Source organism: Bombyx mandarina, chromosome 17 (genome assembly GCF_030267445.1).
Source record: "Bombyx mandarina strain Sakado chromosome 17, ASM3026744v2".
Lineage (NCBI taxonomy): Eukaryota > Metazoa > Arthropoda > Insecta > Lepidoptera > Bombycidae > Bombyx > Bombyx mandarina.
Window position 1 is genome coordinate 6166465 of NC_143223.1, and position 25626 is coordinate 6192090.

Below are 25626 nucleotides of genomic sequence, written 5' to 3' on the forward strand. Positions count from 1 at the left end.
GTGTGGCTTCAGTCGACAATCGAGTAAATTTTACAATGATTTAACATTGTTTTATGTAATAAGGGATTGGATGTTTTTTGTAATAAGAAGCGACGTCCTGAAAGGGCATGTTCCTCCCAAATAAAGAGTGATCTGTTTGAGATTTTGTCTCAAAGTTAGATAAGTGATAAAAAATTTTTGACAAGATGTTCCCGTCGTCGATTTCGTTAGAGAAAATGTGTTACGTCTGCGTTTGTTGAAGAAAAAATAGTTAGAGCGACTCGTGTATTGATAAATCGTACGAAATGGTAACTTCGTGTGTGCTATCAATCAAATTATTTTATACTAGCGACCCGCCCTCGCTTCGCTTCGGAAACATTAAAACAAACATGAAACTAAAAAAAAAAAAAAAAAATTAAAAAAGTAGCCTATGTTCATCAGGGACAATGTCGGCATCTAATGGAAAAATAATTTTTCAAATCGGTCCAGTAGTTTCGGAGCTTATTCGAAACAAACAAACAAACAAATCTTTCCTCTTTATAATATTAGTATAGAAAATACTGGGTCAATTGTAACATGAAGCATTCTGATTGTCATTTGATGTATTTAGCAACAGACTATCGGATGTTGGAAGTAAATTTATTAAAAATAAATTTAAAATAACTAAAGCATATATGGATCATTGGAACCAAGGCTCATTGATAGGAATGTTTATTTGGAAATATATAATATGTTTTTTAACATCGATGTCTTGAAAAAATATTAAGTTTTCTACATATATATTTGTTTACATGAATTAAAAGTCGATGTGTGTATGTTATCTGTATAGACCGGAACGGTTGGACTCGACTCTAGAAAATTGTTAGCTTGGCCTAGCGGGAGATTCTGTTTGGTAGCCATCGATTTCAAGTCAAATCAAATATCCCCCAGCAAAGCGGGTCGGGTTTGACTAGGATTACATAAACAGCAATATATAATAATATGTATGTGTGAGCGAAATTGACGTGCCCCTGCAAATCGAGCACTAATTATTACGTACGATCCTGATAAAATACGACACTTAGACAGCTGGTATTTCGAAAGATGAACATGACTTAATCGGAGCTGGATTGATAGCGGTGTGTTTGCTAATATCAATCAATGTCGCTACTGCCGCTATCATGATAATATGTTTCACGTTCTTTACGGCAACCTAATTCATTTTTATATACTTTAATACTAGAATAATAATTAATTATCATATGATCATATACCAATGACATATACTGATTTTTATTTCTGACGTGAAAGGGAGAAATATTTACGTCATAATGAATGAATGAATGATGAAAGGAGGAGTGCTCTGAGGAGTTGTTTGAGATGATTCGTTTTTATCTTGTTTTTATATCGTTATAATCTCGTTTTTACTATCGTACCGCCTGCCACCGGAGTAGAGTTCATCCATACTACCTGGAGCTATTACTGCGTTCATCCACAGTGCGTTTCCAGAGATCTTTATGCCACGTACCACGGCTTTAGAATGAGCTCCCCTCTACGGTGTTTCCTGAGCGCTATAACTTGTCCTTCTTCAAACGAGGCTTGTGGAGAGTACTTAACGGTAGGCAGTGACTTGGCTCTGCCCATGGCTTTGCTGAAGACCATGGGCGACGGTAATCACTCACCATCAGGTGAGCTGTATGCTCGTCTGCCTACAAGGGTAATAAAAAATAAGAACTTATTTGAGCAGCAAGAAAGGCAGAAAGGCATCGGAAGAAGAGGCTTCATCTGTTGTACCATCATCAGCATTACACTCGATGTTATTTTACCCATAAGTTCGGTTCGATGGTGTTGACACACGCATCAATATCTTCGAGGGAACCTTGTTCATGAATACGGTCCCTTTTTAAATATGCGATGAAAAGAAAACCACAAATGTTGAATTGCAATTTAAATCGTCATAGATTATTTTTCTGCACTTAAAATAAACTTGTTTAGGCTTTTTGCAACGTAATCGTGTCATCGAACCTTCGCGCAGGTGTGTAACGAGTGCATTTAACATTAATTACGCATTAAAGCCTTCGTCCACCTGCTAACACTAAACACAGCAAATAAATTTTACTGACTTCAGTAACATAATTTTAGTTTCAAAGTTATTTTTGTTGAGTTACAAAAATTTGAAAAATCGGCCGGTTGTTACGTGATCAAAAAATGAAAATCTTAAAATAAATTCAAAGTAAACAAAAAACTAAAATAAAAAAAATAAAAAAATGTTTTCATAAACAATCATCACAATAGTATCATCCCCTTGAAAAAAAATATTATATTGTTACTGTCATCGGTCTTTGATACGTCTCTACATAAATTTCAAGTTAGTCGTATGTGTTGAAGTTCGTGTTACGCTTACGTACGTAATTAAGTTGAAAAATTTCGTTGAATAGATCGATCAGATACAGGTCAATCATAAAAAAGCGTAGTAATAAAAAATCAACATTTCAAATTAAAATTTGCCTAGACATTTTATGAGCAAACATAAAATGCCACTTTAAATTGATCATTTTTCCGGTAAAACTTGATAGTTTCCTAAATCCAAATTATTATTTTCTGTATTTAAATCTATGTAATTGAAATCCACTAAGAATACTGTTGATGTTTTCTTTTTTTTTTTTTTTTTTTATTATTGAAAGTTTACTGGTGGCCCGAAGGCCTTTCCAGTTTCACCAGGACAGGTGGGCGAGCAAAGGCTCAGCCAAGAGGGGTGGGATTTGCTAACAACTGCCCGAGCGCCTCCGAAGGAGACCTAACAACTCAAGAGCAATTGTTTCGCGAATGAATCTACTACCGGATCGGAATCGCGACCCGCTCAGAAGATCCAGCGAGAAACTCAGCGGGCTGATGCATGGGTTAGGTTGCACGTCGACCTCTTTGTCGAGCTCGACGAGTACGGTTACCGGGGTCCCTAAGCCTGCCCCTAGTATTAGAGCTGAAGGCATATAATGCAAAGGTTATTGGATCTGATGGATCCGTAAGGACGTGTCTAGGGCGTCGACGGTGACTGGCTCCTGCATGATCAGGATTCGGGGAGTAGTCAGCGGCGGCAACGATAAGGCGATTATCATGACGCATAGCCTTATCGAAGTATCGTTCCGACGCTGACTTCATGTATTTCCGAATTGATTCGAGGCCCAGGTCGTCGTGTAGGTCAACGTTCCTCACGAACCACGGAGCCCCGACAGCTAACCTGCAAAAGCGGGATTGTAGGGATTGGAGGGTGTCTATGTGTGTGCGGGCCGCATGAGCGAACACCACACTCGCGTAAGTCATGACGGGCCTTATCCAAGTTTTGTAAAGTGTCACCTTGTTCCGAAGGGACATTTTACTCCGCTTACAGATCATGGGGTAGAGTCTACCGAGAATAAACGCGGCACGGTCACGGACTGATTTTATATGCGGGCGGAATGTCATTGATGCATCCAGGGTAACGCCCAGGTACTTGACCTTCCTGGCCCAGGGTATGGGTTGTCTAAAGAGAGTAATCGGGGGTGTGAGATTCCTCCTCCTAATCCGGGAGGAAATCCGTGTGGAGCTTCCCCTCTGAAATAGCACCGCAGTACTTTTCGCTGGGTTGATGTCTATGCGCCATTTTCGGAACCACTGTCCTAGGGCTAGGGCTGCGCTCTGAAGCTTCTTCGCGATTAGGGACTTATTTCTACTAGAATAGTAAACAGTCGTGTCGTCGGCGAATAAAGCTAAATGGGTCGGCGGCGACCGGGGAATATGGTTGACGAATAAGCTAAATAGGAGGGGTGAGAGGACAGAGCCTTGCGGGACTCCAGCTGTGAGAGGTCGTGGGGAGGAGCGGGTTCCCTCGACTCGATATCGAAAAGAGCGGTTCGACAAGAAGTCCCGTATGATGAGCACGAGACTATCCGGCACGCCCATGTTGAATAGTTTGAAAATCAAACCATTGTGCCAGACTTTGTCGAACGCTTTTGCGACGTCGAAGAAGAGAGCTCCCGTGTATAACGGTTTTGGTCGATTAAGCCCCACAAGAATGTGCTCCGTGAGGCGGTGCACCTGTTGAACGCATGAGTGATTTGTACGGAATCCGAATTGTTCATCGATGAGAATGCCCTTGGATGAGACGAAGTCTCTGAGGCGTTTGTAGAGCAGACGCTCGTACAGTTTGCCTAGAGACATGAGGAGGCTAATCGGGCGGTAGCTCGTCGGATGATTTTTTGGTTTACCGGGTTTATGTATGCCGATAACGTCCGCTTCTTTCCACACCGCGGGAAAGATACAGTTCGCCATAGCGGCATTGAAAATAGATGCCAACATCACGATGAGTTGGACGGGTAGAAGTTTAATAACGCGGTTAGATATACCGTCGGAACCGGGAGCCTTGCGAGGACGTAGGTCTTTGATCAAGTCTTTAACTTCCATCGGGGTGACGGGTGGTAACGCATCCGAGGGTGGCATGGAGGCTCTGCGTTCTACCTCACTGTCTACTAATTCTACATGAACAGGGTCCACGGATTGAGTGCTGGGCGTGCACTGGGTTTGCAATGTATCGGCCAGCAGCTCTGCTTTTTCGTCATCATCAAAGGCCGCGAGTCGGCCTGAGGGGCCTACGAGGGGGGGCATAGTTACTACCGTATCCGATTTGAACTGTTGATGTATTATGTGTATGTGAGTATGTATATTGGTATATAATTGGTATATATTTCATATTATATGTAAACGGTATATATTTTGTTTATTGTATGTATATATTTTCTAGAATGTATTATCTATAATACACCGCAACATACATGCTATATTTTTTAAATTTTCCAGAAATTCTATAAATTGAACGGTTGTCTGGAAGAGATCGCTTTTAGCGATAAGACCGCCTATTGTACAAATGTATCTGCTTTTTTTAATTGTTTTTTGAATGTCAATTGTGTTTTGGTGTGCAATAAAGTGTATTCTCTCTCTCTCTCTCTCTCTAAGAATATTTGGAGAGAATCTTAGGGAGTTGAACTTAAGGGACTAATTGGCAGTCTTCAACGAATTTGGAAACGTGGGCTTTAGGTGCTGCTAGAGTTAGATTTAGTGGCGTCCTACAGCATCAATAGTGGATCAGCTGATTTATCTACTTATTATGAAGGTCGTAGAGAAATTCAGGATAACTCTTAGATATGGAAACTTCTCGATTCGTGGCATCAAACAGCCACAGAAAGTGATCAGGGTAGTGACGGTCCTGTGCCTCAAAACGAATGGAAAGACCAACCCTGTGCTTTTTGTTGCGGCAACTTCCGTGCAGAGAAGAAAGGTTCACGTATAAACTGGTTTGGGTTTGTTAAGCTCTACTAGATTGTGCTTCCTGAAGTGGAAAGCCAGTTCAAAACACGAGTGATTGAAACAGCATCTAAATTGTTCATCTACAAGAATACCTTAAAAGAAATCAAGTCCCTGATACTCTTGCAGAGGAGACGTTTGCAAAATTTTCATACAGACACGAGGGGAAACGAAAACCTCTTAGTGAATATCCTAAATTGAGAATCGAATGCCCTTAACTTTAGTTCTCTGAATCGTTTATCTGAATGCCGACCACACGTTTGTTGATTCAGTTCTAAAGTTGTAACTGATAAACCAGGTACAGCTTCGGGTATGTGTCGCTAAAGTTACAAAACCGGATTTCGTTACGAGCCATCATTGAGATACGAGTTTGAATAATTCAAGTCATTTGTAAAGGATAATATATATTGTCGTTTACGAACTAAATCTATTTATAGTAGTGATAGAATGAAATACGCACTTTTATGGTATCACGTGATGGCTATAGAAATCTGTCATATTATAGGTAGACACTTGTTTTTGATTCTTGAAGAGTTTTAAATTATTATGTGATAGTTTGAAACAATGAAAATGATTATTGTGTTAATTAAATGGAAATCTCAGCAGTATTGTAAAATATATTTTGTAATATTTAGCGTGGAACTCAATCATATTGAAGTGTAGTCTTGTAATATTTCGTAAAAGTTAGGAACCGGCCACGAAAATTTTGAATAGGTGACAGGCATGTGATAGGCATGAAAGTTATTAATTACTGGTATAATATAAATAGCAAAACCAAATTTAATATATTACAAATCTAATTTAATATATTATAAATCTTCAAACGCTTGAAGGAGGTTACACATGATGCTAAGGCTGGCTGGTAGTTTGCACAGAGAATGAGTCTGGCTGTCCAACGAGGCAACGTAGCCAGTATCTTGGGAACTGTGCCTCCTTCAAGCGCATTGGAAGTTCTGTTCTACTTTATTTAAAAAAAATAAAAATATATATATATATATATATATTACAAATGTTAAGCATACCTATATCAATGTTTATGCTCTAAATTAATTCAAAGAACAGCGAAGGTCAAATATTATACTAAGAACGCTTTGTGCACAAAAAATCTTCGGAGCGTACATACTTAATTCATTGATTCAAAATAAGGTTTGATTTCGATAAAACGTTTCCTAATAAGGTTAACGATTTTGTATAATATTAGCCTACATTACATCGTATTGGATGGTAAGGTGGAATGCACACTCGATGCGAATAAACAAAACAATGATAATATATATTTCAAAAATTTATTTCAGTCGAAATACTAAGCATGCTATATGTATTCGCATATAATTCGCGACAGATATTTTTGTAACATAAGTCGTTATCAGCTAGTCAATAAAATTCAATTTAACTTTCTTCACACAAAATGAAGCTTTTTATTGCGTTACAGGAACCCATAGATACTGCAACGTGAATGTCGTCACTCACCTTAAGACATTGTTTCCCTTGGAGGCTTGTGGAGATTATTAAACGGTAAACAGCGGCTTGGCTCTGCCCCTGGCATTGCTGAAGTCCATGGGCGACGGTAACCACTCACCATCAGGTGAGCCGTATGCTCGTCTGCCTACAAGGGCAATAAAAAAAAAAGCATGTGATAGAACTATCAATTGTATACGGCTGTACTATCTATCTGTCATACTGTCCTCAATTCGGAATAAATGACTGTTTAAATTCACAGTACAAATAAGCAGAAGGGTTCTACCTATCTGTGCAGACTTCCAATAGACACTACCACCAGCAAAAACCGGCTAGCGATAAAAGAGAGTCGGTACTGCGATACGCTGTACTCGGAGAACGCAGTTGCCGGTTAATAATAATATAATAATAATAATAATAGAATTTGGAAACAGAAAAAAGTTTACATAGTCCCAATAATAATACCAACCACTGGAGTTGTCCCAAACCACATCCACAACAGCTTAAAGCTTCTAGATTTAAAAGATAACATATTTATTTCACTACAAAAGGCACCTATCCTAAATACATGCAGAATAGTAAGAAAACCAAATTTACTACATGAAATATTAACTCATAGCTACTGTATATTACTTGGCTAAAAGCCCGTATATACAGTTCTACCGGCTCTGTCGACAGACTGAACTGAGAAAGGAAAAACCCATGAACATAATAATAATAATAATTCCAATAATATAACTCTTTATTTGACACCACGTGTACAGAGTAAGCATATAAAACAAATAATAGACGGTGACATAAATTGGCGGCCTTAGCGCTGAAAGCGATCTCTTCCAGGCAACCTTGCAAGCAGAGGAATAAGCAAACTAGCATGGACGGTGTTATATCTTAATAAACTTACATAAAAATATATACTTATATACACGTGTGAGACTAAATACAATATAACATAGACTTACACACGATTAAAATATATAAATAAATATTAAAAATATGCAAGTAAATACAAAATAAGTAGCAACTTATACAGTTATATCGTAGGAGCCATATTATTGTGCAAGGTAGTGCAATTTTAATGTTAATTCTTTAGTCCTCTTTTCCGATACCTACGGGAAGAGAAAAGATGTCGCCGCTGTTGTAAATTTTGGTCACACAATACACTGGAAGTCGATTTTCAAGAAAGTATTTACAGTTCGAGATTCATGTCCCAATTTCTACTTCAGACTTATACACATTTTTCTATGATTTATGGGCTGATTAAAAATGATTCCTCAATATAAGTATGTAGCATAATATCTAATCAATAATCCTAGGCGATTGATAAGAATATATCACGCTAGCTGATTCGCGTGCAGTGGGTCCACGGGCTTAGTAAGAAATCTATTTCATGTGGCTTAGTTATCTCAAGTTACAATATCATATTAAGACAAGTCTTGGGTGCTACTGCCTGTAGGGCTTTATCATACCTGCATTATGACACAATAATTCTGTTTATTTCTACATCAAAACAAACTCACGTTTATTTCTAAAGACGCTTTTGGAAGACAAAAAATCTGTCCAGTAAAACTGAGGTTTTGGGGTCTGAAGGTGGTGTTCGTGTGCTCTGGTAATCGCTTGGCATCATCTTAACTTTGAGTCATCAAAAGCTAATTCATTTATGCATATTAACATGTTTTTATTTCTTTCGCCTGTTTGTATGTAACATCATCTTTGAATGTGATTTTTAGCCATTTCAAAACGATGTATTGAATAGAAATTTAGGACATTTATTTGTAGACAATAAAAAAAAAACTACAAAAAGCGTGGGGTTCTTACTACTATAATTTGATTTAAAAAACCTAACCCTTATTACATAAACCCTTCTTAAACTATTTGCAGCATTTCATGTTAAATACCCAACACTTTTTCAAATCAAATTATGTTGTCAATAACTTAATACTTATTCTAAAGCTGTTTGAATTATGTATAATAAGCTACTAAATTTGCGTGACTGGAATGATATGATGTATCTATATTTAAAAACAACCATAAATTGATCTTCTTATTTCAGTCAGTTAAAAAAGCGCATTTTTTTAAACTATTACTTATTTTTAGCATCTTCTTAAATGGTATGATGTTTTTACATCTATTTTTATCCATAACCAGTTAAATAGTACCGTTCCTTGAAAACTTGATAAACACGATAACAGGAAATCACACCGTTATCGTCGTTTGTAAGTTTTAACGCAAACTCGGCTGTGAGACAAATAAACCGAGAAAGATTGTAAAAAATCTTACGGCCGACTTCATTTCAATTTAGTGAGTATGTGGATTTGTTTTTTTTTATGCCGAGACGGGTGCAAAATCTCACGGTCCACCAGTGGTATGGTTACAAGAAATTTACTATAACAAAAGGAAATATTTCTTGCACAAACTGAATCGAAATCTGGTGGTGATTATGGTAAACTTCAAACTATTAAGTGAACACTAGTTAATCTAAACGTTCGACTTTCAACGGCCCCAATTTAGGAATCTCCCAATTAGCTAAGCCGGAGAATCGAACCCTAGTCCTTTACTACAGTCTAATGAACACTAACCACCAAACTAAAGGGTCATAGAGATCAACGCTGCGACAATACCTACCTTCACTATGTACCTATGTAACATAAGCCCTTCTTATCAACTAAATTTCAAATTCATCTAACCTTCATTAATTCGTAAGCTTTGTTTAGATTTACAACCAGAATGAGTGATTTGAAGGATAAGTAGATACAAACCGGTTGGCCCTGTCAGCGGCTAAAAATAGTACAGCACAATGCGACGTGTTTAAGATAAACCGCTTTATTCTCTCGGTTAGAACAAAGTAGTTAATGATCTTAAAATTACCTTCCTAATACTAATGTACAGGAAAAGAAATTAATCTTTTTTTTAATAACAGCGAAATTCCTAAATTCGTATAATATGGAATAGTTTTATTGATTTTCATATTTGATCTCAGCTCGGACATGGGCAAAGTTCCTGGCTGAGCCTTTGCTCGCCCACCTGTCCTGGTGAAACTGGAAAGGCCTCCGGGCCACCAGTAATGCTTCAATCATAAAAAAAAAAAAAAAAAAAACATGGGCAACGCTAACGTATACCGTTAAGTTAAGTTAGAAAAGAGTTCATGGCGCTTTTCTAACGTGTAATATAGAATAATATATGTAGATGATTAAATATATATTATCCAATATTCCCTGCACTGGAAGAGACTATTCCTTTCACGTGATATAGCTTATCTTTAGTTTAGCGGATTTCTAGAAACCTTTTCCACATTGAAAGATAAAATTGTGGAACGTGTTTCCCCCCCTATGAAATTATTCAAACGTGTCTTATGAAGAATATTCGTGGCACGACAGACACAGTTCTGTCGCTGGCATTTTTAGTGTTCACAGCTAGTAATTTTATAACATTCGATTTAAAGAATTTCGTTTTTGTCTATGTTTTAGAGTTCGATACTATCTTTGAATATAGAGAGCAACTTTTTTTATCACATAAAATAAAATACGTTCTCTATTATAAATTATTATTTAGGTCAATAGTTTATTGAGATATACGCATGCTAAGTCGTAAAAAACGTTTTAAACTTTAAAGAAAAATAACCAGACATTGTTGAAAGACAAATTATAATGTCATCTATTTTTTGACATATTATCGAATTATTTAATGGTAGAGTGTAATGTGAGGAAAAGTAACAGGATCCCGCCTATTTCTGCCGTGAAGAGATTTTATGCGATTCGATTTGCAAGTCGATCGATTTCATGAATTAAGGAGGATGGCGTCACAATTGTCATGTGTATTGCTCCGATCATCGCTTAATACCAAGTGAGCGAAGAGCTCACCTACCGTTCTAGCCATCCAAAGTAATATTCTTCTTCTCAGTCGCATGCACTCTTGGTAGAGTGGTCGTGGTCATCACTTCGGGTGGTGGTGCGCTTCACCAGACGTCGCCATTCCTCGCATACCGCGGCCCTTCTTGTGCACTCGTTAACGGGACCGTTTAGTGCTGCCTTTATTTGGTCGGTCCATTGTAATCAAAGTAATAGTAATAGTATATTTCATTGACTAAAAGATAAACTTATTATTTAAATTATGAACGATTGATCGAACGATCATCCAGAATACGGAAACTGTGTATTAGGCATGAAAACTGACGTGTGCGTTTTTTTCTTGTTTCCCCTATACCCACTGTAAGAGAACGAGAGAGAGAGATAGAGAGAGAGAGAGAGAGAGAGAGAGAGAGAGAGAGAGAATACACTTTATTGCACACCAAAACGCAATTAACACTGATCCTGTAGACCGAATGAATCGTCGACGTCGCCCAAAGCACGTAATTACGGATCTTCCTGATCCATTAACGGTGCTTTTAGGCACCACAAGCACCGGTCACCGTCCAGGGCTCAACGAGCGAATTAACCCATAGACACAGCCCACAGAGTTTCTCGCCGGACCTTCAGTGGGTCGCGTTTCCGATCCGGTGGTAGATTCTGCGAAGCACTGCTCTTGCTAGGGTCAGTGTTAGCAACACAGTGTTAGCAGTGTTTGAGCCCCGTGAGCTCACCTACACACGTTAGGGTGTAGCTGAAATAGCCTCTCAAGGCTATCAGCATAGGTAGGAAAAAAAAAACACACTAGAAAACAGTTAACAAGCAGATACATTTGTACAATAGGCGGTCTTATCGCTAAAAATGATCTTGTCCAGACTGGCGTTTAATTAGCAGAAGTTCTAGAAAAGATAAAAATATATAATAGCAGGTAGGTTGCGATGTACTCATTATTATCGAAAATATATACATACAATTAATAGAAGTACACAAAACGAGGTTTCATCTGGTTTTTTTTTAAATAAAACTTGTCTGTATACCATACCTTGTAATTACTTTGTAGAGTTCTTGTTGGCACTTCAGATACATCGTCAAAGTACGGTTGCTGCATGAGAGTTGTTACAATTAATATTCACATTTATAAAGCCGTAATTGATATGAGACGTAGTAGCGTGCTAGGTTTAAATGAAATAGGTATTATTACGTCAACGTACGATCGCTTAGTATGTACAAAGGTCGTCTCTTCACTCATTCAAATGAATGCAAACAATGTAGGAATGGGTTTATTGTTACTGAATATTTAGCATACTATTGTCCTTAATACTACATACGCTTTACGCTATTCTGTTTGTTCTTTGAAACACTGATGTATTCAGTCGTGAAATTCATAGTTTACTTATAGAGTCTAGTTTTGTATTAATCAAATAGTTAATTCGGCGGGCTAGCTGTGCCCCTGACATTGCTGATGTCTAAGAAACACTGCCTACATTGGCAATACAATGGCATTAACAATTTACATTAAGTGTACCTACTACTTCCATGGTCCTTTTCATCTATAACTTCTTCTCCGTACAGAGTTGCCAGGAAGGGCTCGCTCTAACATAAGGCCGTCGACTGTGGTACTTTAATTTTTAACCGTTATTTTAAGGTTTACTTTCGTATTTTACTTGTCGTATTTCTATGAAAGATTATCTATTTTAAAAGTGATATACGAAACCACAGTAATATTATCTAGTTCATGTGAATCTTGGTCATAGGCTTTTTTTAAATACCAAAGTGATTGCTTTTAATTAAAATTTTGACTGAATTTAAAACGATATCATCTACTTATTTTAAACAGATTTTCTAAATTTGTAATTTTTTTAATGTTACATTGAAAACCGTAACTCTATTCTTAAATTCCTATAAAAATAAAAAAATAAAAATTTCATTTGACAATATCATATTATGGATGATCGAATCGAATCGATTGAAATGATGAACTAAATGTACTAAAACTGTGATCACAAGTAGGTACGTTTTATGTCAGTTGTTGATGTTGTTTGTTGGTCTCACTCGGTCAGTCGTGTGGGATTCAATGGTTGTAATTCCAAGGTCGACTACCTCGTGCTTTTAAAGCCGAGTGCCCACACATTTGTGTTATTCGGAAATAGCATAAGTTTTTTTTCTTTTTGGACGAGCTCACTTGGTATTAGGTGGTTACCGGAGCCCATAGACATCTACAACGTAAATGCCACCACCCTCCTTGAGATATGAGTTCTAAGTATAAATACAACGGCTGCCCCGCCCTTCGTACCGAAACACATTACTGCTTCACGGCAGAAATTGGCACGGTGGTGGTACCTAACCGTGCGGACTCACAACAAGCCCTACCACCGGTACAAAATCCAGTTAAAATCTAAATTTCATTCATTAATAGGCAGCGGCTTGGTTGTGCTTCTGGAATAGGCCGACGTATACGGGTCGTATGCTAATCTGCTTATAATACGGCTATGGAATGAGCTCCCCTCCACGGTGTTTCCCGAGCGCTATGTCCTTCTTCAAACGAGGCTTGTGGAGAGTATTAAGCAGTAGGCAGCGGCTTGGCTCTGCCCCTGGCATTGCTGAAGTCCATGGGCGACGGTAACCACTCACCATTAGGTGGGCCATGTGCTCCATGCATCTGCCTATAAGGGCAATAAAAAAAAAGGCTAACAACTTTTAAACAATGTGTAATTCATTAATTTTTTTTTTTTGTTGACCTAAAATTACTTTTACCTGTTTTCAAAATTTCATGTTGTTACTAATAAAATTGCTGATCGATTTATTTCACTTCACTGGTGGTAGGACCTTTTGTGAGTCTGCACGGGTAGGTACCACCACCCCGCTTATTTCTGCCGTGAAGCAGTAATGCGTTTCGGTTTGAAGGGTGGGGCAGCCGTTGTAACTATACTGAGACCTTAGAACTGATATCTCAAGGTGGGTGGCGCATTTACGTCGCAGATGTCTATGGGCTCCAGTAACCACTTAACACCAGGTGGGCTGCGAGCTCGTCCACCTATCTAAGCAATAAAAAAAAAAACTTTAAAATTTTGCGCGGAGAAAATTCATTGTGGTCAACGTTTAAGCTTGCGTCGTATCTGCGCGGTTCCACCGTGAACTGGCGAACTATGGCAAATGCGAGGCAGTTGGCGCTTCATGACAATATTCGCTAAGTGCGCACACGCAGCACCCGTCTCGCGGACTTCAATAACAGCACGCGATATTAAAATAATAATAATTAAAAAAAACTGATAAACAATATCGTTGAAGTGGCCCCCGGTAACCGCGTGTCGCAGGCGTTCAGTGTAATTGTGAATCGGTTTTTTAATTAGCATGTAAATCGTGTCAGTGATTATATTGCGCGAGGTAAACGACTTGTTGAGGTTTTAATGTCGAGCTTATGAATGGATTCGACTTATTTAATATTTATTTTAGGTACTCAGTGTAATATTTAGCTTTCTTTTTGAAACGTCTGCTTTGAGATGACTGAGAAATTTATTGAAAATGTACATGTGTTGATGTTGCGAAAGTTAAAGAGAAAATTTTATTCATATTTTTAAATTTCATTCCATATTCGATATTTAAAATAAGTTTCTGTGTCACTAAGCAGATGATAATTCTTCACTAAGTTCACAAAGCAGTGATTAGTGGCGCGATGACCCCTGATTTTACTGAGCGGAGCCTTGAACCGGCGTTCTAGGTTTCCGTTATCTGTAAGAAAATAAATTAGTTCCAGTTACATCATAAAATTAGCATAGTAACAATCGAGCATTTCAGTATTTTATTCGAGAACTTATCGTTAGTCGTACAAATAATTAAAAATACTTTTACGTTCTTCAACTACGACACGGTTTTATCCACTAAAACTGCAATGTATTCAAAACGTCAGTTACAAAATAATGACAAAAGAAATCGCAAAATAAATCCTTAAAATTAAATTTTTATCACTTAATTTCGTACCACAAAAAGTTAAATTACAAAAATCCAATTTATCATTCACGCTCTGCATAATTTTATATAAAATCACTTTTAATTGCTCTGTCGTGGTTTTTGAGATAGCCAGAACATATTATATATTAAAATAAAATTTACTAATCAAACATTATTAATTATAATTAATAATTCTTAACTTTAGTAACTAGCAAGTGTAATGTTTTTATAGATCATCATATCAACATACCGCAGACAAAGTTCAGTCAAAATACATATCTATCTCAATGAGCATAAAACATAGTTTCAATTACCGATTTAAAAACCATTCATTTAATGTCAAAACGATAACGCGAAATGTCAATCAGAGATCGAAAATAAGGAAATACAAAATAATTTTAGTATAATTAATTACAGATCATATTGGTTTGACTAATTATGGAAAACGAAGAGTCCCAAGTACAAGCTCACAAGTTGCTTGGACAGAAGAATGTTGCAGCAACAAGAAAAGATAATTTTCTCACAAAGCGTCTACGATCATGTAAGTATAAATAACTTATCTTCTTTGGTCTGTCCTGAATATATGAAACTGTGTTATGGGATATGTCTCACGGGATAAACGCAGATATTTATTCCAGTGGTTCAGTTTAATAAGCCTGCTACAGTGAATCATGGTAAAGTCGTGTTACAGAATAGTGAAATAAATAGCTCCAATTTTCCAAAGTGTCACCCAAACAACACAACTTAGAGTGAACGCAACATGGTCATTTAGCTCTAAAATAATCAACGAGAAAATCATAGTTACAATCGACATTATAAAAGTATTAGATTTTCTTAATGATTTAATTTATCAATCAATAGTTTTGTCTTTTTTGCTTCTCGTACGGATACTCGCCTTTATAAAATTCATTTTATAGTAGATAGCATATATACTGTTATATTGTTTAAGTTTTTTTTGTAGATTCCCCAGCGTTAAAAAAATAAAAAATAAAAAAAATAAAATAAAAAAAGGGTTTTTCTTATAGTTTCTATGTTGAAAAAATAACGTGAGAATATATGCATATAAACTATGTTGCTCTTAATATTGTAAACTTGTTTCGTACTGTGGCGCTGTTATATTCCTTTAAAATGGAACAGACATCGAATTTCAAATCAGCGCTCGTAAAATACTGATTTTCTGTATTAAATTATGAATATAATATATATTTGCTATATTATTATGTATTTGATAATTTTTCGGGAATCACAAACGGTAATGTAAGCGGACAAATGTTTAAAACAGTAAATATGACATCGATTTGTTCTCTTCTTTTAAAGACAGTTTCGGGTAACAGGTCATTACATTTTTTTTAAATCAAGAACTAAATAACAAATTGATGGGCCGATTTGACGTTTCAAACTTATTCCTCTTACAATATTTACAAGAATTTTATTTGAACTTATACAATTTTTTAACATTCGGGACTGCTCTTTTGAGCACTTCGTTATGGGAGTACAGAAGAACATATTTTCTCACCGCGTTCTTAAAATGTATTAATTAATTTTTACGAGGACTTTTGACATAGTTACCGAACTTCATGATTTCATCCTACGCGACAGTCTACTGATACATACCATTCCTTATATAGCGGCTACAGTTAGAAGTATTTTTTGCAAACATCCAAGTGTCTCGGATGTCTTAAACTTGAAATTTTGAACGTTGTTCAAACCAAATTGTAGAATCTAAAAGGCGAAACGATACTTCAAACCTGTTTAAAGTTCAAACATTTTTTAGACCGGAGCCTAAGGCACTATTTGGAGTAATATTGGCATTTTATGTGGAAATAGGCTTTAATCTTTGTAGGCAGCGGCTTGGCTTTGCCCCTGGCATTGCTGAAGTCCATAGGCGACGGTAACCACTCACCATGGTGGGCCGTATGCTCGTCTGCCTACAAGGGCAATAAAAAAAAATATTTTTTTATTTAGTGGGTGAAATTGCCAAAACATCGTTCTGAAAAATTCGAATGTAATGACAGTCATTTTTTAAAAACAGGAAGAAAGAACATCGGATGCCGTTGTACGATTTTCCAAGTCAATGCAAGCCTTACATATCGTTTCCTTCCCACGCAAAATTTCGTAGAGATTCTGTTGGTATATTATCTGCTAATGATATATTTACCAATTTGTCAACAAATTTAAGGCACCATAACATATCAAATGATATCTAGTGGAGCCTGAAAACAAAGTCTATAGGACATTATTATGGATTAGATATATGGACTACGATATAGATTTTATTTAAGTAGCAAAGATATTTTGCTGGTTATGACAGAAATAGTGATACACCGATAGCTGACAATTTCATATGATTCAAAACAGACAAGAATCAAGTTTTATATAAAGCATCAATACTATTAAGACTTTGATTTTTAATTTTGTACGAGAACTCCTAAAGCGTGAACAAAGCTATTGACGTTCCATCATTTATCATCTTATTTGATGGTACTACTAGCTGATAGGAGCAGACTAGAATAGAGACCTCGATGTTGAACACATTCTTAATAATAATAAACGTATATAAAGATACAATTTGAAACTAGATATACCCGTCCGCTTCGCTGGACATTTAAAATTAACATTATTATTTCTCATCCCCATAAAGATTCTCGTCATTAACGCCCCCGCAACTGGTGTAGGGAGTCCAACACTCATATAAGTATTAGCTTATCCATTAAGTACATGTATTTTTTACATGGATACCAAGTTTCAAGTCAATCAGATGCACGATTCAGTAGCTATAACGGAACATCCGTAAAAACCACTGTAGATTTATATATTAGTATAAATAGATATACTGTTCGAATAACAATTTGAATCAGTAGTTTTTTTGATATTTTGACATAACTAATATTAAAACAATACGTATCCGATAACTATGCATTACAAACAATCTTTACTTAAGCTAATCCGTAATTTATAAGATATATACCCTGCTGGTCACTGTGCGGTCGGCTTAAGATCAAGTTATGTAATGTATAAGGTCTGTTATGTAATTGACCCTTTTGAATATATTAATAAATACGCTATATTACATATTTTGGATCTTACCGAAACTTTTTCTCTGTCTAAATCTTGGATGGAATTCAAATGTTGACGCAATCTTGACGTCCATTATTTCTTTTCTATTTTGTTTCAAAATTTGGTTTAATCAAATCAATGTTTGTATCATTTTCTGCATTGAAATTATTGTTAAACACGAAAACTCTCTCTTTTTATCGTCCTAGTTATTATCCCACGCGGTGATAGAGTGAGCTTTCCTTATGATTCTCCTCCATTTCGCTCTATCTTCGACATCATCGTCAGTAACATCTCATTGTCTATTGCCCTTCAGAACTACATCTTTCTATCTTGTCTTGGGTCTTTCTCTAATTTTCTGATCAGGGAGTCAAGGAGTTTGACTTGCAGCGCCAAATTTCCGATGTAATCTGATGGCCTAATTTTTACGTACTTATACTATGTCAGCGTACTCTCCTAAATCTTGTAGGCGATGTCAATACGAAAAAATAATTTAAAATAACGTTTACAGGTTGCATCATACCTCAAAGGTACATTCTCGGAGTTATGGGGCTAATGGGGGTTTGTAATGCGTACACAATGAGGGTTTGTCTTAATTTAGCCATTACTCAGATGGTAAATAAAACTATAACAAACGAGACGCATGTCATCGATCCATACGCATGCTCCAGTGGCGACGTTACTGGAAATAAAACTGAGATTCTAAAACCGGTAAGTTGAATTGAACGTTAATATGAATAAATTGTTTCAAATTATATAGTAAAAACGCAATGTTTTGTGGCGTTTAAGAACGCACCCTTTTATGATGCGTAAGCCGGAACGCACGAGAGGTGGAAAAAAGAATAATATAGTCTGTGACACGGGACCCTTTTTTACCGCCAAAAATTTAAAACGTAAAAAAATAATTTATAATGTGTTAAATAACTATATAATATAATTACTTAGAATTGTTTATGCCGCTACAACAATAAAATTTATATTGTTCCAACTGTGGTGTTAATTACATAAAACACGACTTTACGGCGAAATAAAGAAGGGACTCTATATGAACTCCCTTAGTTTCATTTATTTCGATGCGTTCAAAATCAACAAAGCTTATGAATATAACATTAAATTCAGACATTTACGCCTACAATTATATTCTCTGATCGTATCATAACTTCTTAAATTAACTTAAATAAAATATATTTAGGATAAGTTAAATCTCCCTACCGTCCACCGGAACTATTTCTAAACTAAATTAACTTCAAACTATACAATAGCTAAGTAAGAATCGCTTAACTGTTGGGAAGACTGGAACTTTACCAAGAATGGACGTTGATACTGACATACAGATGAAATATTAGTCTATATACCAACAAAGGTTCATTGAAATCAGTATTACCTAGAAATTGATGTAAACTCATTTATCTTTATTAATGGCAATCCGTCACAACAAACATGAACGAAGACGTGTACGCCAGACAAAACCTATTATTTTGTTCTGAATAACACATGAAATGTAATAATAATAAGCTAAATGTCAATAATGTGATATTTTTTCTATTGATATGTCACGATTATTCAATGACTATCTTATCGTGTGTAGAATTCTTCCGCTAATATTCAGATTAGCTTAGAACAAAACTGCGTAAGCCTTGTTTAGATTTTGAAGGTGATTGATCACTTTTATACAAATTTGTTGGCGTAAATCCCCATAAAATCCAGATATATATATATATAGATATAATTTTTTTGGAGTGAAACTTCTTTAGGCGCATGAGGGTAAATTTTTTACAAATGTAACGTCACGCAGGTATGCAACGGAAGTGTCGAAAAATTTTAATACAGCGCGATCTATGAGATTTTTTAATACTAACGTGCGTAAGAAACCTCTTGTAGTGAATTTCAATTTAGGATTATACGTGACGTTAAAATATCGATTCACAGAGGGCGCTACCTCATACTATAAAAGATGATTTACAATTATTTACTAATGACAACATTTTACATATACTTAGACATTTAGGATAATTGTATTTTAATTTTTGAAGGTTTCACTTCTAACACGTATGAATTGCACACATGTTTCTTTTTTTTTAATTATTATTACTCGACAGTTGTTTACTGGTTTTAGCACGTATTGTAAGTCCGTGGATATTTTGCTTATTTCTGCAACGATCAACTGGTCAATTATGAATTGGAAATACTTTAAAATTTTAAGTTACTAAATACAACCATAAGACCGCATTTCAGCATATTTTAAATAAAGAGCCCTTTTAACCTAAACCAACTCACTGTCCTCATTCTAGTTATGATACTAGGTCATAATGAAACAGACATACAAACAATGAGACAAACCATATAGAAAATTAAGAATGACATCTTTACTGCCAGTCATAGCATTCATTACATCCATGTATTTAAGTGCATCTTTAAATCAGTTATTGCTTACATGCAATGTTGATTGGTTGAATGCTTTTATGCCAATTTTCAGTGTAGAAAATAATAGAATTCTATTATAAAAAACGTATTGGCATTAACCTAGTGTGCGGTGCAAATAATATTAAAGCTTAACTAATTCGCGAGTTCACTTGACATTTTATGGATTTTATGGTAGGCAGCGGCTTGGCTCTGCCCCTGGCATTGCTGACGTCCATGAGCGACGGTTTTTTTTTTTTTTTTTTATGATTGAAACTTTACTGGTGGCCCGAAGGCCTTTCCAGTTTCACCAGGACAGGTGGGCGAGCAAAGGCTCAGCCAAGAGGGGTGGGATTTGCTAACAACTGCCCGAGCGCCTCCGAAGGAGACCTAACAACTCAAGAGCAATTGTTTCGCGAATGAATCTACTACCTCTTTGTCGAGTTCGACGAGTACGGTTACCGGGGTCCCTAAGCCTGCCCCTAGTATTAGAGCTGAAGGCATCTAATGCAAAGGTTATTGGATCTGATGGATCCGTAAGGACGTGTCTAGGGCGTCGACTGTGACTGGCTCCTGCATGATCAGGATTCGGGGAGTAGTCAGCGGCGGCAACGATAAGGCGATTATCATGACGCATAGCCTTATCGAAGTATCGTTCCGACGCTGACTTCATGTATTTCCGAATTGATTCGAGGCCCAGGTCGTCGTGTAGGTCAACGTTCCTCACGAACCACGGAGCCCCGACAGCTAACCTGCAAAAGCGGGATTGTAGGGATTGGAGGGTGTCTATGTGTGTGCGGGCCACGTGAGCGAACACCACACTCGCGTAAGTCATGACGGGCCTTATGCAAGTTTTGTAAAGTGTCACCTTGTTCCGAAGGGACATTTTACTCCGCTTACAGATCATGGGGTAGAGTCTACCGAGAATAAACGCGGCACGGTCACGGATTGATTTTATATGCGGGCGGAATGTCATCGATGCATCCAGGGTAACGCCCAGGTACTTGACCTTCCTGGCCCAGGGTATGGGTTGTCTAAAGAGAGTAATCGGGGGTGTGAGATTCCTCCTCCTAATCCGGGAGGAAATCCGTGTGGAGCTTCCCCTCTGAAATAGCACCGCAGTACTTTTCGCTGGGTTGATGTCTATGCGCCATTTTCGGAACCACTGTCCTAGGGCTAGGGCTGCGCTCTGAAGCTTCTTCGCGATTAGGGACTTATTTCGACTAGAATAGTAAACAGTCGTGTCGTCGGCGAATAAAGCTAAATGGGTCGGCGGCGACCGGGGAATATCGTTGACGAATAAGCTAAATAGGAGGGGTGAGAGGACAGAGCCTTGCGGGACTCCAGCTGTGAGAGGTCGTGGGGAGGAGCGGGTTCCCTCGACTCGATATCGAAAAGAGCGGTTCGACAAGAAGTCCCGTATGATGAGCACGAGACTATCCGGCACGCCCATGTTGAATAGTTTGAAAATCAAACCATTGTGCCAGACTTTGTCGAACGCTTTTGCGACGTCGAAGAAGAGAGCTCCCGTGTATAACGGTTTTGGTCGATTAAGCCCCACAAGAATGTGCTCCGTGAGGCGGTGCACCTGTTGAACGCATGAGTGATTTGTACGGAATCCGAATTGTTCATCGATGAGAATGCCCTTGGATGAGACGAAGTCTCTGAGGCGTTTGTAGAGCAGACGCTCATACAGTTTGCCTAGAGACATGAGGAGGCTAATCGGGCGGTAGCTCGTCGGATGATTTTTTGGTTTACCGGGTTTATGTATGCCGATAACGTCCGCTTCTTTCCACACCGCGGGAAAGATACAGTTCGCCATAGCGGCATTGAAAATAGATGCCAACATCACGATGAGTTGGACGGGTAGAAGTTTAATAACGCGGTTAGATATACCGTCGGAACCGGGAGCCTTGCGAGGACGTAGGTCTTTGATCAAGTCTTTAACTTCTATCGGGGTGACGGGTGGTAACGCATCCGATGGTGGCAAGGAGGCTCTGCGTTCTACCTCACTGTCTACTAATTCTACATGAACAGGGTCCACGGATTGAGTGCTGGGCGTGCACTGGGTTTGCAATGTATCGGCCAGCAGCTCTGCTTTTTCGTCATCATCGAACGCCGCGAGTCGGCCTGAGGGGCCTACGAGGGGGGGCATAGTTACTACCGTATCCGATTTGAGAGTACGAGCTAAGCGGTAGTAAGACCTTTGGGAGGGCGCGAGTCCTTCTAAGAAATCAGACCATCTGGCATCTCGGACTTCGGCGATGCGAGACTTTACGTCGCGTTGTAGGGCACGCATTCGAATACGATTTTCCGCGGTAGAATACCTGTCGTAGGCGCGTATCGAAGCGTTCTTAGCTCTAAGGAGTTCCCTAATATCGTCGGACAATTTGAAGCGGTGAAGGAAGTCCTCCGCTACAACTTGTTTTGATGACCTATCTAATGTCGAGGTGATGTGTGACGTTAAGATGTCTATGGCTTCAGCGGTATCCTGAGGAGACGGGATAGAGTCCGGGTTAAACGGGAGCGATGGTGGATCAGATTCAGCCAGGCTGATGCCCAGCGTGTGCCAATCCACCACAGTCCTCGTGACGGGAACGGAATCGGGAGCGCGACCGAGCTTCATAACGACGGGACGGTGGTCTGAATCTAACTCTGAAACTACTTCGATCGAGTGTAAGCGCAGAGTTACGTTTTTTAATAACGCTATGTCGAGTATATCCGGGCGATGCGCGATATTTAGCGGGTAGTGAGTCGGGGTTAGCGGAGCGACGATATCGAAGGCGAGATCATCGACTAACGCGTCAAGCCGCCTGCCATTCGGGGTTGTGGTGTGTGAGTTCCACCTGATGTGTTTACAATTTAGGTCGCCCGCCAGAATGACAGAGCTCCCCATACCAAGCAGCGCCTCGATATCACTGCTTAGAACGATCTTATCCGGTGGAAGATAAACGGACGCGATAACGATCGGCGCGTGTCCCGTCAGTGAGATTCGGCACACTGATGCTTCGATATTAGCGAGCGCGGGAGGATCGAGCGGGACGCAATGCAGGGCTCTTCTATAGTAAATGACGGTACCACCACCACGGGCAGAGAGCCTGTCGTTCCTGACCATGTTATAGTTCGCGATTTTAGGGTCACGGCGCGCGGGCTTAAGTAGGGTCTCCTGCACTAAAAAGATATCAATTTGATGGTCACGCAAAAAATCAGAAACCTGATCACGTTGATTTGCGAGACCGTAAGCGTTAAAAAATCCTATCGTTACGGATAGAGGCTTTATTCTACTTATATACGCCATTGATTACCGGCGGAGTGAGGGGAGGACGTACGTATTTAATGACGCGTATACGTCGGCGTATTCTTGCACAACGGCGATAAAGTGTTGTGCAGTGGAGGCAGAGCGAATGGCGTCGCCCAAAGCGTTAACGCGCTCAAAGTTGATCGACTGAAAGAAGTCGATCGCTAAAGCGAGATTGTCGGACGCGGTCGGAGGGCAAGTCGCGGGAGAGGGACGAGTCGCGGGGGCGGGACGAATCGCGGAGGAGGGAGTTGTAGCCGTGTTCGTGTACGGCAGCGGTTTTGCCCAGGCCGAGACACTGGGCACCGCCGCCGGAACGAACGCTGGCTTAGCCTGCGACGCAGAGGGTGCCGTGGCTTTGATGTCTGGGCCGGAAGCTCGGAGGCGGTTTTGGCGGGCGACGCGGCGATTTATTTTAGGGGCTCGGGGGCAACCACGGTAATTCGCGGGGTGACCCTGTGTTCGACACAGGACGCAGCTAGGCGGTTCCGTCGCGGTTTTTTGGTCGCGAGCGCAGAGGGCCGTGGCGTGATCGCCCAAACACTTAACACATCGGGGGCGCGCGTGGAGCGACGGTTACCACTTACCATCAGGTGGGCCGTATGTTCGTCTGCCTACACAGGCAATAAAAAAAAAACATTATCTAATTTCCATGAAGTATTAATACATTTTTATTCTTCTAATTTATCCCTTGTTTGTCCTACAATCCACGTCTTAATTAAAAGTAATAATTTTAGTCAATTTAAACTGTCACTCTTCATATTATGAGCATGATAATGATACTTTGCAAGTTTTTTCTCACGACCTAGTTTAATTATATTTATGTTGGCTCACTCATCAGCACTTGATAGACAACGAACATGAAACTGTTTAAAAAAAATTATAATCGACTTTTCTTTCCATTTCTTCTTTATTTTTGTTAAGACTCGAAAATCGAAAATAGTTTAGAATCGAATCTTTTACAGCATTTTTAAATCCTTTGACCGGATGTTATCTATGTCAAAATGACGTGAATGGTATTTAAGTACATCAGATTTTTGATACCGGAAAATTTGTCATTATCTTTTAATAATTACTAATGGCTGTGATTGTAACTCCACACGTGTAGGCGCATGTAATCCTACCGTGAAATATTCATGCGTGGAACAGTCGTTGTTCAATATAATGGCGAGATCGACCTCATTTCTCAAGGTGGATTGTGGCAAACACGTTGTTATGTCTATAAGCTCCAGTAACTTGGTCGTGGCGCTGACGACCGCCGGTCCGGCGTCCCGAGGGGGAGGGTGATGGGAGAGATGTGCTCCGCACTAAACGCTTCACTTTCCCCCCTTTGCCCGGTTCGACTCCGACATACCCCGCCCGCCATCCCCTGTGGAGGGCGGGAGTCCGGCGATTTCCTCCAGACAAAAAAAAAACCTCCAGTAACTACTCGACACAAGTTAGAAGAGAGCCCGACTACTCATATAGAGCAAAAAAGTATATTAGATCTAATTAAAACCTACAATAAATCATATCCTCTCTTTTCTTATGCCTATTGCAATTATTGCCATCCCAACTATCGTACTGGATTGTAAAATTACTTTCTGTACTGGCACTGACCCACGCCCTATCAACAATTTTCGACTTAAAACATTATTCCTTGACTTATATAAATCTTAATGTCAAAAAATCAATAAAATACTGTAGGTAAATTATAAAATTTGCTCTCATTTATTTCTCGAGTTGTAGACGCGATCAAAATACACGTTTTTCATTTATCGAATTCATGGAAAACTTACTACAGTACTTACTACTACTTAGCTACAGTAGCAATTTATAAAAAGTATACTAGCTGACCCGGTAGTCTTCGAAATGCCTCAATCGATAAATAAAAGACCTAAACTTTTGTATAAAATAAACTTAAAACAAACAAAAGGTATCCGTCCTACGAGGGACAAATCGAAGGGAAAACAAAATTGTTATTTTTATTTAATTCCGAGCATTTTCATATTTATCTACCTTTTAAGCCTTCTCTGGACTTCCACAAATAATTCAAGACCAAAATTAGCCAAATCGGTCCAGTCGTTCTCGAGTTTTAGCGAGACTAACGAACAGCAATTCATTTTTATATGTACAGATAGATTGCATTACTTTTTCCCTATATATTTGCTCGTAGCCCAAGGGGCTATTCCAGCTACTCGCGGACGGGTAGTGGAGCTCATGGGTTCAACCTGAGAGAATTTGCTAACACTAGCCCTAGCAAGAGTAGTGCTTCACAGAATCTACCACCGAATCGAAATTGCGACCCACTGAGAAGATCTGGCGAGAAACTCAGTGTGTTGTTAGATAGCA

The 25626-nt window shown here is 38.6% G+C and overlaps 1 protein-coding gene across 2 annotated transcripts in view; it reads left to right on the plus strand.

The window, feature by feature from the left end:
* Positions 1 to 13770: 13770 nt before the first annotated feature.
* Positions 13771 to 25626, plus strand: part of LOC114253215 (dietary and metabolic glutamate transporter) — a 32548-nt gene continuing 20692 nt past the window's right edge. Inside the window, exons 1-3 of one of the 2 annotated variants that reach the window (XM_089734356.1) lie at positions 13771 to 14048; positions 14961 to 15084; positions 18109 to 18308. In XM_089734356.1, the coding sequence (XP_089590482.1) occupies positions 14982 to 15084; positions 18109 to 18308 (303 nt within the window). In that variant the 5' untranslated portion in view covers positions 13771 to 14048; positions 14961 to 14981. The remainder of the gene's footprint in view (positions 14049 to 14960; positions 15085 to 18108; positions 18309 to 25626) is intronic. The other variant, XM_028188005.2, reaches the window with a different exon arrangement.